General features: G+C 41.4%; 1 protein-coding gene across 1 annotated transcript in view; it reads right to left on the minus strand.

The window, feature by feature from the left end:
* pdss2 (prenyl (decaprenyl) diphosphate synthase, subunit 2) overlaps positions 1-18,168 on the minus strand; it is a 28,477-nt gene that overhangs the window by 2,779 nt on the left and 7,530 nt on the right. The window contains exons 3-7 of the mRNA XM_038728205.1: positions 12,863-13,061; positions 5,631-5,705; positions 4,073-4,246; positions 1,801-1,932; positions 586-621 (exon numbers count right to left, since the gene is read on the minus strand). Of these exons, the coding sequence (XP_038584133.1) occupies positions 586-621; positions 1,801-1,932; positions 4,073-4,246; positions 5,631-5,705; positions 12,863-13,061 (616 nt within the window). The remainder of the gene's footprint in view (positions 1-585; positions 622-1,800; positions 1,933-4,072; positions 4,247-5,630; positions 5,706-12,862; positions 13,062-18,168) is intronic.

Here is an 18,168-nt window from a genome sequence, read left to right on the forward strand (position 1 = left end):
GATTTCCCATCTCTGTGCAGAATCAAACAAAGTTTTACGCTTGTGTGCCCAAGGTATTTCTTTTTCCTCCCCAAAATTTCATCCCTCTCTCTGTCCTGTTCTCAGCTTTCCTCCTCGTGTCCCCTCATCTCGCCTTCCCTTCAAACTTCTCCCCATGTCCCCTTCTCGACAGGTCTGCTGAAGGAGATTCTCTCAGAATGCCACTGTCTCAGAGCCTCAGTGTCTCCTCCACAAATAGGCCTTGGTAACTAATCCTTCCTACTCTGGTTTCAGACGGGACCAGATAACCCCCCCCCCCCCCCCCAACACCATCAGACCCCTCCTCTGTAGCTTCAGTCTCTTCTTGCACCCTTATCGGCCCCCCTGTTCCCTCACACATTGACTTTGGAAAGCTCATTTCTCAACTTTGATATAGGTTACAGTGAAAAGATGTCCTGTTCCTCTTTGATGGCTCAGTGAGATGCCGCGCCAACATGTAAACAGGTGAAAACAATAAGATAAAACAATGAAAAATAAACTTAAGTCTTCGTAGTTTACTAAAGAGGCAGATTCAGTGTCAAGGAATACATAAAGCAGTGGGCTTACCTGGGAGTAATCTAGTTGGTTTCTCAGTATTTTTACCTTGCAGAAAAGACAGAAATAGTTATTTTCAGCTAAATTACCCAGGTTTCCAAGGTTGCCTTAACATTATGATCAACAACTTTTTATTGACTTTTAAAAAAGGTACAATTTGATGAAATGTATGATTTTAAAATTAGCACATTTATGGGGTAAACCAACTTTAACTGTATTTCTTACTTCTAAACTTGTAAAGAACTATTTTAAATCTGTCACCAAAACCCAATAAAGGATTTTCCTCAAGATGAAGTCTTTTTAATAAATGAAGTGAGATGTGCAATTCAGATCAAATAAATAAATAAATCAGGTGCTTTTCAAGGTCTACCATTCATTTCCTACACACCTTCTAGGGCCTAGGGGCTGATTTTCAACATGTTCAAGGCCAAAATGTCTTGAAAATCCAGGTTGCTTGCATTGAGTAAACTCTTGGGGGTGGCATACTCATTTAATCTTTTCACAGGTTATTGCTAAAAAATGTCAGCCATTCCCAAGTAAAGTAGTGAGCCAAGATATTTTTAAACCATGTTAGCCACTGTACGTAGGCATAGCAGTGCTTTGAGTTAAATGCTAAAGCTAGCATGGCAACATGCTCACACTGGCAATGCTAACATAATTATGTTTAGCAGGAATTAATGTTAACCGACTTAGTTTAGCATGTTAACATGCTAACATTTGCTAATTAGCACTAAACACAAAATGCAACTGAGGCTGATGTGAATATTATTAGTTCTGCAGGTATTTGGTCACAAACAAAAGTATCACCAAAGTAGTTTGAATGTCAGTAAAATTTCCTCGACAATCCATTTAATACATTTACATTTATTCATTTAGCGGACGCTTTTATCCAAAGCGACTTACAATTGCAATACATGTCAGAGGTCGCACACCTCTGGAGCAACGAGGGGTTAAGTGTCTTGCTCAGGGACACAATGGTGGATGGGTCTCAGTGGGGGTTTGAACCCAGGTGTCTCACACCAAAGGTATAGTCTTATCCACTGCGCCATCGCCACCCCTGTTCGGATATTTCAGTGCTGGACAGACTGACATATGTCATTATACTTTACCTATGAAAGTTCAGCTAAGGCTCCGGATCATTTTATGCATGTAACATGGCCAGAACTATCAGTGACAGAAAGACTAGAAAAATAAAACTGCTGCAGTGGTGTCAAAGACCATTTGTACCTGCTGCAGCTGCTGATGCCATCTCTCCTGGCCAACGATCTGACGGTGGAAAACCACCGGGGCAGCGCTCAAACTGAACGACACCGGCTCTCCCACGCTGCTCTTCACAAACGGCTGCAGGTCAGAGTTCAGCTACAGAAGTAAGAGCACATCAGGCATCAAATCAAATCAAATCAGGTGTCAATCAGGCAGAGACTGCACTTTCTAACTTCCAGGCACCAATTAAACCAACCCAGGGGTGAAAATGTAGACAGGTGAGCGTGCATTCTGCCTACCTACACTCTGTGTGACCCTGTTAATGAGCAGCATGACGGACAATCTGGTGAGAGACACAGCTAGCCTGATGAGGGTAGTTCTCCTTCACAGTGCTCATTTTTGTTTCCCCCCATGCTGAGACTCCCCGTAGCAACTGAGGCCTGCAGACAGGCAGCTACAGGGAGTCACAGCAGGAGAGAACGTACCAACACAGTGCTGTGAGTGGAAACATTATGAATGTGAACGCCTATGAAACTTAATAAAATGTTTGAGCATCTGCATTATCTGCTGCATTCACGTTACATAAAAATTACATTTTAGCTTGCCGCAAATCAACCTTCCACCTAATTCCAAATTTTTATGTTTGTCTCAACATATTTCATCTGCATTGTTTTAGTGCAAATATACTCCTCTGTCCCCTTTTGTTTGATCGGAAGACATACTATAATAATATTATTACACTACAATTATCCACTGAGACAGATACTGCTGCTTCCTGCAGATAAGTGGGACAAGCAGCCAATCAGCTGCCTGTTTGAAGCAGACTTATTCCTTTACTTTATTTGAACTTGATCACAGTTGGAAAAGAAAGAGTAAGGTAGTCAGGAGGGACAAACTTTCTGTACAGTGAAAGCCCCTGAAAACCTTAAGCACTGTATTGGCCCAAATATAAGAAAAAATATTTGTCCTGGAAATTAGGTTTGAAAAAGTAGGGGTTGTTTTATATTTAAGGACACTTATACATTCAGCAGATTTTCTTTTTAAATGGAGACAGTAACAGTGTAACACTGGCTCTTATGTGAGTGGTGCATTATGGGTCGTTTGTAGCCTTAATGTTGCTAGGATAGCAAGTTTCTTCAAGTTTGTTTATAGTGTATCTTCAACATTTAATCTGCCCTAAAAGTGTTTAGTGAAACCTCCCAACATGGGGGGCAACATATCCCATATCAGGTCATAACTTACTGCTAACTACCATTAGCTTGTTAGCTAAGTTAGCCATGCAGCTAACTTATCAGTCCTATTAGCTGACTGAGTCCAAAATGGGCACCAGACCCAGAGCCGGAGAAGCAGGCATGAGCAGGCAATGGAAGAGGGCTCAGCAGGCCAGTGATCATGGCGGGACCGGGACTGAACACAACCTACAAAGCCGACGGAGTCCAGTTCGATGACAGGCTGAACACAACTCTGACTCTGGGGACGATGAAGATATGGCGGGTTTTGGTGGACAGGAGAAGTGTAAAGCGGGAGAGAGCGAGAGTTAGGTTGGGTATCAGAGAGGCAGCGACAGTGTGTTGAGCCAGAATATTATCAGATCTAATGTTAGGAATTAAAATTTTTTTTGATCAAATCAGAGACGGTGAGAATAACCAAGACGCTTTTGGTGAGTTTTATTTAGTTTCTGTGGAGTTTAAAGTGTGTTTTACGATGAGTTAACAAGGCAACTGAATATGTAGGTGTAAGTTTACCGTTGTAGCTCTAAGAATATTCCTTTTTTGACATTTTGTTTATTTTGTTTGTATATTATAGTATTGTATACTAGAGATCTTGTGTTACATAGCAAACTCCATCTCGCACATATCTCCCAGCTGAAACTACTATTAAACTATACTATAACTATGCTCTGTGATCGCCTCTCGTGGTAGGTAGGTGGCTGGGGCCATCTGGTTAACATGCTAACTTCAGTAGATACATAGACGTCTTTCAAATAACATCAGCTGTTACTTCTTCACATTCTGTTGATAAGGTTAGTTAATTTTTTTGGATGTTTTAAACAAAAATATTTTACACATTGCACCATTAATGGAAGTATTTGATGTTTCAAGGATATAGACTCTCTCTTAGTATCTCTGGGAAACTTTCTCAACCAGGCTAGTCTAAAAGTATTTTCCTATCATTCAGTAAGAATCACAAAAGTAGCCCACTGGTGTGGCAGATGAACTCTATTGATTTATCCTTTGTTGATTTAACATCTGTGTTGTTTGCCGTGTGGCGAGTTGGACACTCAGATTAGATTTACCTTATGGCCCAGTGATAGGTGCTTGCCGTACTTGTAGGCCAATCTTTGAGACTCCTTGTCGTGTTTGGCAAGCTTCATCGCAGCTTGACAGCTCTTGGCCAGCAGTGCCCCGTGGGACAGGAACGTCTGCTCCTCCCACGTCGCCACGTCGACGCCATCGGTCAGACCATTCTCCTGCAGAGCAAACAGAGGCAGAGACACCACGGGCCTGAGCTCTCACTGCTTCTACTGTACAACTTCAAAGTTCCCACAGAGCACCTCAGAACTCCACAGTCAAAACAACCCCTCCTTGCTCTGTGATTTTATATTTCAGTATGCAACCGGTTGTGCACCAGAGAGTAAGAGCAATTTAACACAGTATTTCCCACAAGTTCTTCAGTTATTTGGAAAAGAGGGAAGCTGGGAGAGGGACACAGCACCAGAACAGGAAAAACACTCTTGTAGCTCTGCAAACAATTTGAATATGTCCACAAATAAATCCAACATAAAACATTATAACAACCATATGTACTACATAGTTAAATAGACCATCTCTGTACAGATGTAGGTTTTTTAGGACTTTGATTTGGAAAATAGAGACAAAACTTCAGTGTAAGTGGTCAATTAATCCTCAAGCATTTTCTAGAATAAACAGACAGATGCCAAAACTGAAAATTGCCTCAGGTACACAGTGACATTACTCTGAACTCTTCCGTTGGAAAATGAACTAGCTGTTAAATACTGCAGAACCTAAATGCACTGTAAAATAAGGGAAACATTTGCTCACTGGTACTCAAAGACACTGTGGTCAGTTTGAAATCTCTTATTAAATACTCAGCTAGTAACGCCTTAAAGGCAGAATGAGTAGGATTTTCCTGAAAAAACAAAAACAAAAACATTTCTGGTTGTCAACCTTTCGGCAGTGTGTGTGTAGCCCCCAGCCAATAAATGTGTGCATGGTGTGAGGGCGGCCAGGTACCAGATTGCAATTCAATCAAAATCAGAAATACTTTATTGATCCCAGAGGGGAAATTTTTGTGTCACATTGTACATCAAACAGTGATATGAATAATAATAGAAAGTTTCCTAAAATTTTGGATAAAGCTCATTCCAAAACGAGAGTGAAACTGTGGTTTCTAAAAAAATGTTACGCAAACATAAGTAAATACTGCATTTACTGGGGAGTATTTACAGCGTCGGATTAATCCACATTTGGTGCTCTGTGAGTGTTTTCCAGCCGCAGGATGGTATATATGTGACTGACTCAAAATAAACATAGGAACATGTCACCCAGTGCAACAGTGTGGCTCACTGATGTGTTTTTTAATAGCTTTTGGACAACAATGGAGCTCTGTGGCACAGAGGAAGAAGATATATCAGGCTTTGGAGACCGACACAATACCTGCTAGTAGGATCACTTACTGTTGGTTTTGGTATTTTCAGGAAATTTATGAACAATAGCAAATATATTGGATAACAGAAGACCTTTCTTTCATTTACACCTCTTTCTATGGTTTGAATGTATCTTATTATTTTGTTGTGAAAGATGTATTCTGCCATAGGACAACAGATGCTTTACCTCAGTATTGTTGGAATTCTCACAGTATATTCCTTGAACTAAATCACCGATGGCACTTGAGATCAGTTCAACAACCTGTCAAACAGAAGAAAAAAAAGATACATTTGTTTTCAGTCAATTTCAGTCTTTTAGCATTATTTTCACATTTACACATCATCCCCTGTTATCTGCTGAACTGAGAAAAGACAAAGCTAAATAATGGGTTTGATCTGCACAACAGTCAACATGTCCATCAACAGCCGCGAGTCCTGTTGAAGTGTCCTTGGACTCGGGCACTGAACCGATAACCTACTCCCTCATTATACAGGTGCTGGTCATATAATTAGAATATCATCAAAAAGTTGATTTATTTCTGTAATTCCATTCAAAAAGTGAAACTTGTATAATGTATACATTCATTCCACACAGACTGATATATTTCAAGTGTTCATTCCTTTTTTTTTTTCCCATTCCTTTCATTTTGATGATTAGAACTGACAACTAATGAAAACCCCAAAATCAGTATCTCAGAAAATTAGAATATTGTAAAAAGGTTCAATACTGAAGATACCTGGTGCCACACTCTAATCAGCTAATTAACTCAAAACACCTGCAAAGGCCTTTAAATGGTCTCTCAGTCTAGTTCTGTAGGCTACACAATCATGGGGAAGACTGCTGACTTGACAGCTGTCCAAAAGACGACCATTGACACCTTGCACAAGGAGGGCAAGACACAAAAGGTCATTGCTAAAGAGGCTGGCTGTTCACAGAGCTCTGTGTCCAAGCACATTAATAGAGAGGCGAAGGGAAGGAAAAGATGTGGTAGAAAAGTGTACAAGCAATACAGATAACCGCACCCTGGAGAGGATTGTGAAACAAAACCCATTCAAAAATGTGGGGGAGATTCACAAAGAGTGGACTGCAGCTGGAGTCAGTGCTTCAAGAACCACCACGCACAGACGTATGCAAGACATGGGTTTCAGCTGTCGCATTCCTTGTGTCAAGCCACTCTTGAACAAGACACAGCGTCAGAAGCGTCTCGCTTGGGCTAAAGACAAAAAGGACTGGACTGCTGCTGAGTGGTCCAAAGTTATGTTCTCTGATGAAAGTAAATTTTGCATTTCCTTTGGAAATCAAGGTCCCAGAGTCTGGAGGAAGAGAGGAGAGGCACAGAATCCACGTTGCTTGAAGTCCAGTGTAAAGTTTCCACAGTCAGTGATGGTTTAGGGTGCCATGTCATCTGCTGGTGTTGGTCCACTGTGTTTTCTGAGGTCCAAGGTCAACGCAGCTGTCTACCAGGAAGTTTTAGAGCACTTCATGCTTCCTGCTGCTGACCAACTTTATGGAGATGCAGATTTCATTTTCCAACAGGACTTGGCACCTGCACACAGTGCCAAAGCTACCAGTACCTGGTTTAAGGACCATGGTATCCCTGTTCTTAATTGGCCAGCAAACTCGCCTGACCTTAACCCTATAGAAAATCTATGGGGTATTGTGAAGAGGAAGATGCGATACGCCAGACCCAACAATGCAGAAGAGCTGAAGGCCACTATCAGAGCAACCTGGGCTCTCATAACACCTGAGCAGTGCCACAGACTGATCGACTCCATGCCACGCTGCATTGCTGCAGTAATTCAGGCAGGAGCCCCAACTAAGTATTGAGTGCTGTACATGCTCATACTTTTCATGTTCATACTTTTCAGTTGGCCAACGTTTCTAAAAATCCTTTTTTTAGTAAATAATATTCTAATTTTCGGAGATACTGAATTTGGGATTTTCATTAGTTGTCAGTTTTAATCATCACGTCTGTGTGTAATGAATGAATATAATATCCAAGTTTCACTTTTTGAATGGAATTACTGAAATAAATCAACTTTTTGATGATATTTTAATTATATGACCAGCACCTGTAAATCACTCTGACTAACAGCATCGATGAAACTCCTAAAATGTAGATGTAAATGAGGTCGATCAGAACTGACACGCTTAGTTCATCCGTGACATTTGTAATTAAAAACCACAATTTCCCTTGATTGAAGCACGAGCTAACAGCGCTCCCATCTGAACAGCTGGTTTGGTGAATAAATCAGAGATGAGATGAGGGTTGGAAACCAGGTGAACTGCTGCAAACTCAGCTGCTCATTATCGGGCCATAGGGGGGCCTCTGTTGATTTCACTAAGCAGACCCAGGCTTGCCTTCATTCATTAAACTTTGTATTTATAGAGAAGTCCAGTCGATAGAGACAGATCAGGTGTCTGTCCAGTCTGAGGGGCTGAAATGGAGCTAAAGGCAGATGGTGAGACGAAATAAGACTGTGCCCAGACAGCAGAGGGGTTAACAAGGTTTTGGAGTGATGATCTGACTTCGGGGTCCTCAATGCTCTCCTTTTTCTCCACAAATTATTTGAAGATTTATTTCACCTTGTGCCTTTGAGCACTGCAGATTTGCATCATAAATCTGTTGATACTTACAGTATCTATCCTTTGGTGGTTTTCTGCAGAAGTGGCACAGAATTAAAAGTATATAAATATACAAGGAAAAAATATGCTGCTTTTGGGAAAATGAAAACAACATTTTTAAATGGGCAACAACTACACCGCACACAGTGTCTTGTCAAGCTTGGGCAGTTTAAGACTGCAGTTGCCCATTTCCTCTTACAGGGGGCATGCATGACTACAGTTTAGCTTACAGAAACACAACCCCTTTAGAAACTACCAGAGCAGAGGCTGCATCTTTTCAAATGATTATTTTAAATCTGGATTTAATAAATGAGTAAATCTAAACTTCTCTCTAAACTCTCTGTCCTTCATTCACAGCCAAAGAACACTGAGGACAGAGGAGTTGAGGCCACGCCTGTACAGTTCAGATGAATGAGGTTACATTTAGAGCTCCTTCAGCTCATCCCAGACACCCTTGGTTCATCAAATAAGTCTGGTGACGCTGGCTGTTCCGTCAGCCTCGCAGTGCCCTTTGGGTAACTGAATCCACCGGGGGAAAATATTGAGGAAACCCGAGCTTCGCCCACAGACCTGGAAGGACAATGTGCCTACAGTATTACCAGATGTGGTGTCTCTGCCTGCCTTGGGAAGTGGGGGCCAGTGGGGGTCTTTTTTTGGAAAGTATCAGATAAGCTCTCCCCCTGTCCCCCCCTTACTCCATTCCCAAATCCAGCCAGATCGTGTTTTGCCGACAGGTCTGTGAGGGGGGAGAAACCGGAGCTCCACGGTGAGATTACTTTACAGTTTATACAAGTAGTGGCATAGGTTTCCTCTCAAGGCCACGGCACACAATATCCATCACTCTCACTGCCTTAAAAGAAAAAAAAAAGTCTGGTTTATGAGAAAAACTTCGAAAGCTGCAAGAACTGCTCATCTGTCACCCCGTGTATTAAAAAGATGTGGTACAATGACCACACACGAGCTGCAAGAAAAGACAGGGGAGACAATCCACTGTTCAGCACTCAGTTTAACACATTTTGAGTTATAAACATCAGACAATGAACAGATTTTAATGAGTGAAAAGGAAATGATTTACAGCCTTTATCGCATTTTCCTAAGGGTCGTTCTGTGTTGAAAACTGCAGCAATATATTTATGTTTTTTTCATCCTAAGGAGCTAAACCTGGTTGTTTTAAAAAGGCCACTCCACCATCACATGAAGTTCAGCTTACTCATCATGAAGAGTACTAGTCAGCCTGTGAAAACAGTCGTATAATGGTCTTTGTGGCTCTGCAAGAAGTTTTTAAATAGTATTTGAACTGTTTCGGTTTTGACAAATTTTTTAAAATCTGTCTCTTGCGAGTCCGCTAACGTAATGGAAGTGCAATGCTAAATGCTATCTCACAACTACATAGCTCTAATCAGAGTGAAGTCTTAATTTCCATCCTAGTTACAGGCCCCATCCACACTTTGTTTAAAAAACGCACATCTAGTGGCCGTTCATGTACACTGGGCATACCGTGGCGGTGTAAACATAAAGCAGATGGTCTATTCTGTAGTTTGGCGAAAGAATAGAGTAAAGCAGACAAAGAACCACACCAGATTTTATTTTGCATGGACCAACGAGCTGGGACTGTTACTGAATGTAAAACGAAAGTTAAAAGCGGCTGTGGCAGCAGAAAACAGCCTGGGATTTGTCATAAAGTAAATACGGCGACATACACAGTGCAAGTGTAGGCTATAAGTGTGATTTGCACAGTACAAAATATTTTAAGAAAAAAACCCTGTCAAAAACTCTGTCAGTAGCATTATGTTTCTACTTTGCATGGCTTACGAGACCCAATCAGAGAGCCAAACGTGAGCGTCTGCGTCATCGTTTCTTAAGTCCTCCGTTTTTGCCCGTACGCACTAAAACGCTCGCCGGATTTTCTAAACGAAAAACGGGGTCTGCAGCGTTTTCAAACTTCTCCGTTATAGCCATTAGTCTGGACGGGAGGTGCAAACGCAGTAGTGTGGATGGGGCCACAGTGTACATCTCTCCAATGCTTCACTTTAACTGAATGCACCAGTAATGGAGATCACTCTAACTTCTTTCCTTAGGTATTTATCCCATTGATGCGATAGGTGCCATTAGCGCTTGGTTGTTGAAACAGGTGACATGCCGTGTGTTCTAAAACCAGCCACTGGTGACTAGACAAGCTGAATCGCAGGCAAGTTACCAGTCAGCTTGCGTTGAGCTGAGATGGGCGAGATTACACCGGTGCAGTGTCTCATCTTGAATCTTTGGTTTGAACTGACCTTAACACTGGGACTTCTTATTCATGTTGGCTTAAAAGTTGCTCACGACAGTATTTTAGGCACAGTTTGCCAAATATGAGAACTACTTTTTAAAAAGGTCCTAATTTCCAAGATTTTAATTTAATTTCTTGATATGAAATCACCTCTACATATTGTTTTCTTTCATCCACAGGAAAGAAAGAAGTGAACAGGATTTGGGTAACCCATCATCCTACCTGTTTAAAAACTTTTGTTAAAACAAATCCCATTCCTGCTACTTGAGTTTGCAGTGATCCAATTCTAATTTCTCTCCTGTCCATAAACCAGTGAAGAACAGCTTCACAAAAACACAGCTGAATATGAGCACCAGTGCATACTGTGGTTTACCCTCAGTCCATTTTGTTTTGCTAACCTTTTCAAACATGAGTAACTGCTGGCTATCAGATGTCTGTCTCGTTAGTACCCTTAACCACTTTGGGGACGTTTCCTGTGGCTGCTTCAGATTACATTCACACTCCCTATAAACAGCATTGCAGATTTATTAACAGTTTCAAGCACTGCTGTGTGGTAATTCTGTGCCATCAGAGTTTGAATGGCATAGTTGTCACCGTGACACTGAGCCACACTACAAAGAACAGATGCTGCAAAACTCAACCGATACCAACTTGTTTGGCATGATTGCACAATTAAACTTAACTTATCATTAGGTCAAGTCATCTGTAGATCTTTCATTCTCAAGTGTATTTTTCATCTTCCAGGGAAACAACAGTTTCAGTTCCATTACTGTAATTTGTAGCTTAGCCACAGAGTGACAATTATCTCTCATAGTCCTGTTGTAGTGACAAATCCTAATTGGCACTGTAAAGGAAATGCCACACCTTACGACTTATCTTTAATTTATTAAGAAAATGTTGGGTCCTTATAACCTCTGCAATGTTTCCAATACACAAAGCACCATGGACACCACTTACATCATATCTTGGAAGGGCGTCTCTTGGTTGCACAGAACAGAGACCCAGACTGTGTGTGCTGAATAAGAAGCGGCAGGGAAGGCGATAAGGGCTGGTCCAGCTGATGGGGGGGCGGGGGACTGTTATTTTGATCCACTCAGGCAACCGCATTCTGACAGAGCAGCGTGGTGACAGCATCTGTCAGCGAGGGGTTACCAGGCTACGTAGCAGATATGATCTGTGGTGCACTTACAAGACCACCACCACACACCCGTCCAAAATTGAAAACTCAATAAGAAGGATTCCCATGGTGTACATGTCTATGGTGTCTCGTGACCACATTTGCGACCATACATATCAGCCCGAAGGCAATCAAATTTAAGAAATTGTGTGTATCTGGGTCCTGGTATGATATTCACCATGACTGAACAGAAAAACAAAGGAGGGCCACCTTAAAACATTCCAGGTACCAAAACACCCAAAGCAAGGACCTCATAGTCCCACCTACGCCACTGGTACCCACACTTTCTGACTTGTCAACTAGCCAAGCGACATCTACACGAGTTGAGACCCCTAAACACAGGTTGCAGACAGCTTAACCCAAGACTGATGTTGATGGTTTGTAGAGACCTAAAGAGGTAAAACTCACCAGTTTTTCACAAGAATAACCACCACCAACTGTCGATCGGCGAAATAACATGAATTCGGCAGGTGTGTATCAGGGGGCCCACGTGTGTGCACAATGCAACCAAACCTGGCACCCACATGTAAAAGCAATGCTCCATAGGGCTACTAGTGGTCAAAAACACCACAGGGTATCTTTAAAGTTGTTCACATTGTTTAAAGAAATATGTAGATTTAGGAGTTATTGTTTCTGTAGGTTGTATTACAAAAACCTGTGTCAATCTTATCCACATCTGTCTGTTGCTAGCTATGAAGGAAAATGTCGTCCTATTGAACTCTGATTTGTCAGTTGTTTCCCTAACTGGCGAAACAGCCATTAATAGGCGATCTCATCCATGCTTGTTGATAATTCCATTGGTCAATTTTTTTTTCTAGCCGGGAGAAACAAGCGCCAAGTGTGGCAACACCAGACCTATTTGAGTTACTGAACCCATCTGATATGTGAGTGGCAATACAGAGCTCTTGAACCAGGCTAATCTTGTTGATCATCCCCTTTGGGGCCACTGACCCCCAAGTTGGTAATCACTGGGATACACTGAATGAAAAGGGATCTCTCTCAAGTGCAGTCTAAAAACATCACATTGGTGCACAGTCAGCACCAGTGATTCCGACTAAATAAAAACATGAGGATATTGCAGATTACTACATATTGTTGTTGGATGAATAGGACTCCATGATCAGTGGGAACTCTGCAATTTATATATACTTACTGCAAGCGTGAGATGTTGAGTTTGGATGTGGTAGAGAGAGAAAAGATGTAGGAATGAAGACCGACGCTGATACGTGGAGCTGTAAGGACCGCTGGGAGCTCATATTATTAAGACAGCGGTGTTTCTCATTAATATCACTGATGTCAGGTCAGATATTTCACATAGCTACAGTTTGTTACTGACAGACAGGGTACCTTGGTGTTATTTAGTTGGGCAAGTCCGGTACAAGCATTCGCTAACAGGAAGTCGCCGCTCAGGACAGCCATCTTATTCCCAAACTGCATGTCCTTCAGCGGGCCGTCTGAAACTGTCCACTCCTTCAGATTGACGATCCCACGATGAACCAGGAACGCTGTGTGGATCAACTCAGTGATTTCTGCCAAGTTCCGCTGGCTATGAAACAGAAAGAATAAAAAAAGAATACAAGGTTGTTTTTTTTTGTCAACAGCTTTTAAGAGAGGCATTCCAGAGGCGTTCCAGAGGCTTGACAGGTAGAGAGCTTTTTGACAGAAACCTTTTTATTGTCTTTATGCTGCTGAAATATGCAGGTTTCAGTCACAGCGTCACGTACAGATGTGCTGAACACAAAGGAATCAATCAAAACAAAGGATTTGTGGGTTTTATTTCATCCTTCTAGCAAAAGGGAAAAACAAATATTTATAAAAGTACAATATTCAGATTGTGGAGTCTCATTTGCAATTTGACTTAAACATACAACACCGCTCCAAACAACAACTGTTGTGATCATCACAGTTCATTCAACTGCTATCTGAAATGTACTGACTAGACAGCTTTAAAGAAGAAATTACTGTGTATCTTAAAATGATAACTACAATTTGGTTTAAAAACCTTACAAGTCGTCGAAGTCAAGGGCATAAACCAGCGTATACTATGTCAGACATCCTGCTGCACAGCATGTCAAGGGCTGCGTTAAAAAAAGAAATTAAACTTATCATTAGCAAATAACAGCCATTCTTGATTATGTGAGAAAAGACATAAAAGTGGTCTTTGAATAGAGCCTTTCAGAGCAGACTTAGGGAGGTTATAATCAAATGTTGATTCAGCCATTGGTGGTGGATAATTAGGCCCCTCTCCATATGGAAGGAGCTCGCCACGCTGTGACAGGAGGGATCCATCCAGACAGGGTTGGGTGCGCTGATAGCCACTTATGACCTTCTTTCAGCCGCTGTGAGAACCTGATGAGCCAGTCGTCTGCCTTGCGCTCCAACCCCTTCCTATACACACTCACACATGCATGTGTCTTGTAGCCAGGTAATTGCCATGTTCGACGTTGGCGTGAAAAAGATGTGATTAAAATTCAATAATGTCATCTATTTTGCCTCTCAATCACACCCATTGTCTGGTTGGTTTCTCTGCTCGGTGACGCAGAGCAACAACACAGTCGTCCCGAATGAGTGTTAATAAGTTCAGGGTTTAAATAAGAGCAAATTAAGAAATTGACAGTCGCGTGTTCTCAAGGTGCCTCAGAGTGATGGCTACGGCTCGACAGGTTTCAAGAGGAGAACTCATTGTTACAAGAGAAAGATGATGAAGAGCTGTGGCTGATTTCAGCTCACAAAAAATATCATCTTAAATTTATTTTGAGCAAAAAACCAAAAAAAACAACCCAGAATAAATAATTTGTGATGAACCTGTCATCTGCTCATGCTTTTGGATTCACATCAATAGTAAATTGTCACTATCCATCAAGGTGGAAAACTACTGTTTTGAAAAGTTACACAGCAGCATTAATCAGCCATTGTATCATCTTATAAATGTCTGACCACACGTCATAAATGTTTGATTGTGGCTCTGCATAGTTGTCAAAAATGCCCAAGCTACAGAGTTGTTACAGTAATATGAGTAGTAAATCCAGTAGTTGATGCATTCTTGAACTGTAGTTCGTGTTCTTCGTTTCAGTTGTTACTGAAAAATGTGCTCACCCAAAAATACAAAATTAAACGTGGCAAGAACATGTTGAACACGATAAGTACAGCCAAAGACTAGTGTGCTCCTCAGGCTCCATCTAAGAAACTCAGAGTTGTTGTGCATATTAAGCAATCAGAAGCTGACTGTGGTGATTATTAGTCCAAATTAAATATTCTACAATGAAATATAGACCTAGTTATCTATTGCAAATTAAATATTACAAAATATGAATTAAAGAGTGCTCCTTATATTTAGTATGGCACTCGTAACACTGTTGGACCTGCAATGGACAGATGGATCAAAACTGACGCAGTCAGAACCTGGCACCTACATTAGCCACACTATAAATCGGCCACCAAAAGCATTGTTGTATATTTGCACGTATTATGCTTGTAGCAGCTTAGATATTTTTCATTTTCAAGCTTGTATTCTTTCACCCCTGACTGACTCAAGTGACATCACTTGAGGAAATGTATCTGACTTTATTCAGCTTCCCCTCCAGACACAATATGAACTTTAATGTGTAAAATCAGTGGAGTTCCTCTTTATGAACATTTACATAAAGTCCTCTCCTCGGTATCAATTGTTCTAAAAATGATTATTTTTAAAGAGACGAAAGGAATAAAGTCCTATGTTGTGATAGAGTTCATTTTCTCCAAAAAACTACTGAGAAACTGTTTACTGTTTCACATGACAGATCAAGGTACTTCATCACACATCAAAAATCAATTTCCATAAATTCCTCACCATTGATATGCAAGATTACTCAAAATGGCCTGAAACACCCACAGATATTAAAGGGATTTCTGTGGTGGCATAAATAGCCTGGCAATATCTCTGACAATTGTCTTGCAGCATTTATACATATATCATCATATCACCAAACACTTACTCATAGGGTAAAGCGAGAGGTCAGAATTGTATTGCTTTGGCTTCACTGGGCACTTTCAGTGTCCCATGATGGTCAGCATGTGTAAGAAACCCACCCTGACAGGAATGAAGTAATATGAGGAAACACAAGTGTTGAACAATAGCACAAAGTACTGGCCTCCAAAAACCCAAATCAGTCGAACCCCAGTGCATCCACATCCCAAAGCTGTGCCTCCAATCTAGCACTCCTGATCAGCAGCAGTGGAGCTTGGGGAGGAAAAAGGGGGACAAGGGGGCCGGTGTATAAATAGCTTTGGTGCCCAGTTGCATAGCAACCGATGCCATCTTGCCGAGGTGTAACGCCCCTCACCACGCCCCTTGTCCTGACTGTTCTGTTCCATTTTCCTCCCTCCGCAGTCTGCCTCGCCATCAAATACAGCCTTGCAGATCTGAGTGCATCCCTGTGTGTGATTTAAAGAGGTGGCCTGTCCATCAGACAGGCTGCGTGATGTGTTCAATGGCATGGCTTTCATTTGTCACAAGAAATTAAAAGGTGTAGTGGGCACAAGTTGGACTATCTGTGAGTCTGTCTATCTATCTATCTGTCGATCTATCTATCTATCTTGGTGGTGCTTTGGTGAATCATCAGTGTCAGGCAGCAGAGTGGGAAATGTTTTACAAATGCTGCCTGTCAGGAGGGAGGAGACCATCCCCCGGAGGTTTCAATCACCCTCCCAAACCCGTCCCACCCCGACTCCCTCCATCCTTCCATCAGAGGTGCTAATGAGCCCAGGAGAGGTGGGGGAATTGCTTAGGGGAGAGAGAGCAAGATAGTGCAAATGAGGTGATCAAGTCATGCTGTGTGTGTTTGGGTTTGGACTATCCATCACACATGAGTGAGGGAATGCTGCATGTTGGATTCCGTGATCCAGTGACACTGTGACACGAGTGCCATGTTGTGACATTAGGAGAGTGTGTAGTCGTCCTGTAGTGAGACACAACCTGCTGAAAAAGGCTCAGCCTCACAGCCTGCAAAGGACTGGACTCAAGCGCTTCCATGACGCCCGGGTTATTCCAATTACTTCTAATATTGGGATGTTTCTGCACAGACACGGCTCCACTACACATATGTGCCTTGTGCCAGCTTGCAGTAAGAAAGAAGCCTTTCAGGCACTCAGCGTACAGCCACGCCAAACACAGCAGTCACTTCTGGAAACCACTTGGCACACACCCACATCCCTGTTGTGAGGTAGTCATGTGTGTGTGAAAGCCAGAGAGGACCTTGGGGTGCTACCTGAAGCATTTTCATAGCAGTGCATTAATACCAAATTCAACTCTTTAAATATGAATAAATAAATCAATATACATATGTTTGTAACATCAACTGCATAAAGCAATTTTCTAATATATGCTATATCAGGACTAACGAGCCGCTCCGTAAAGGCTGTCATGCTTCCTGTTAAAAACTCTAAACCGATGTCTAAAGCTGAGAGTTTTCATTTCTTTTTGATATTTAAAAGTTGTGGTGAAGTAAATGTAATAATTAGCTGGCGAGTGGTGTCAAAATAGCAAAACAAGCACAGATAATTAATAGCAAATAATGGAAAATGTTTTGCTGCCAAGAGAAATTGTTGTGTATATTAGTTAATCGTGTTAGCATACACATTTGCTAATGTGCAAACTAGCACTTAACACAAAAGTACAACTGAGGCTGATGGGAATGTCATTTGATTTTCTCTTCACAAAAGGCATTCAACCCTGAATGACTTTATTGTTCTGTCTCTGTAGTTATGTGTAAAGCGTCCTTGGGTCCCGTGAAAGGTGCTATAAAAATATAAGTTATTAATATCATCATTATTATTATTAAAGTCCATCCAATAGTTGTTGAGATACTTCAGTAAAAAAATGTCAACCTCATGGTGGCACTAGAGGAAAATCCAGGGGATGAGCAAAGTCATTGGGGCTTATTTTATCTGCCATAGCATGAATGTCTGTGTAAAATTTCATGTCAATCTATCCAGTAAGTATTTCTGTCTGAACCAAAATGGTGGACCGACCTACCTGTCCATTGAGTCATGCCACTAGCATGGCTAAAGACTTTACATATTCTTTATTCATACAGCCCCAGTTTGGATAATTCTGTCAGGTTGATGTATTTCTATTGCTAGAAAGTACTGGGGGATGAATTTAACAAGCACAGAGGGATGATCTCAACATCCAAACTGCTGTGTGGATGTTGAGATGGTCACGTGCCATGTGAGGTCATTTAGAAATTTAAATTTAAGTTTAAACAAAAATGGCTTTTAAGCATTTTTCTCTCTAATTCATCTCCTTATTATTACACAGCAACAAGGGAGTTTTTTAAAAGTTTTTTTCCAATTAGCAACAATCTAAAAAAACCCAAAAACAAATAAAATAAAAATCTTCTGGTCGTGCAACTGTGGCTGTACTGCCCCCTCATTCCATCATATTTGCAAGGTGATGTAGTGCTTCATTTACAGGAATTGATATGGACGATAACCACAGAGGACAAGATAGAATTACCTGACACACGGATTTTATTTCACTATTTATCCTTCAGCAGCCATGTAACACAGACCAAAGTGGCATCGCCTTTCTCGCTCTGCTTGCCATGCACATTTATGGCTCTACAATGCAATTTTACACATGTTTACTGCCCATTGTTTTCTCCCAAGCAGCA

Source organism: Micropterus salmoides, unplaced genomic scaffold (assembly GCF_014851395.1).
Source record: "Micropterus salmoides isolate LMB-PRFRI ecotype aquatic unplaced genomic scaffold, ASM1485139v1 Ms_hic_scaffold_19, whole genome shotgun sequence".
NCBI lineage: Eukaryota > Metazoa > Chordata > Actinopteri > Centrarchiformes > Centrarchidae > Micropterus > Micropterus salmoides.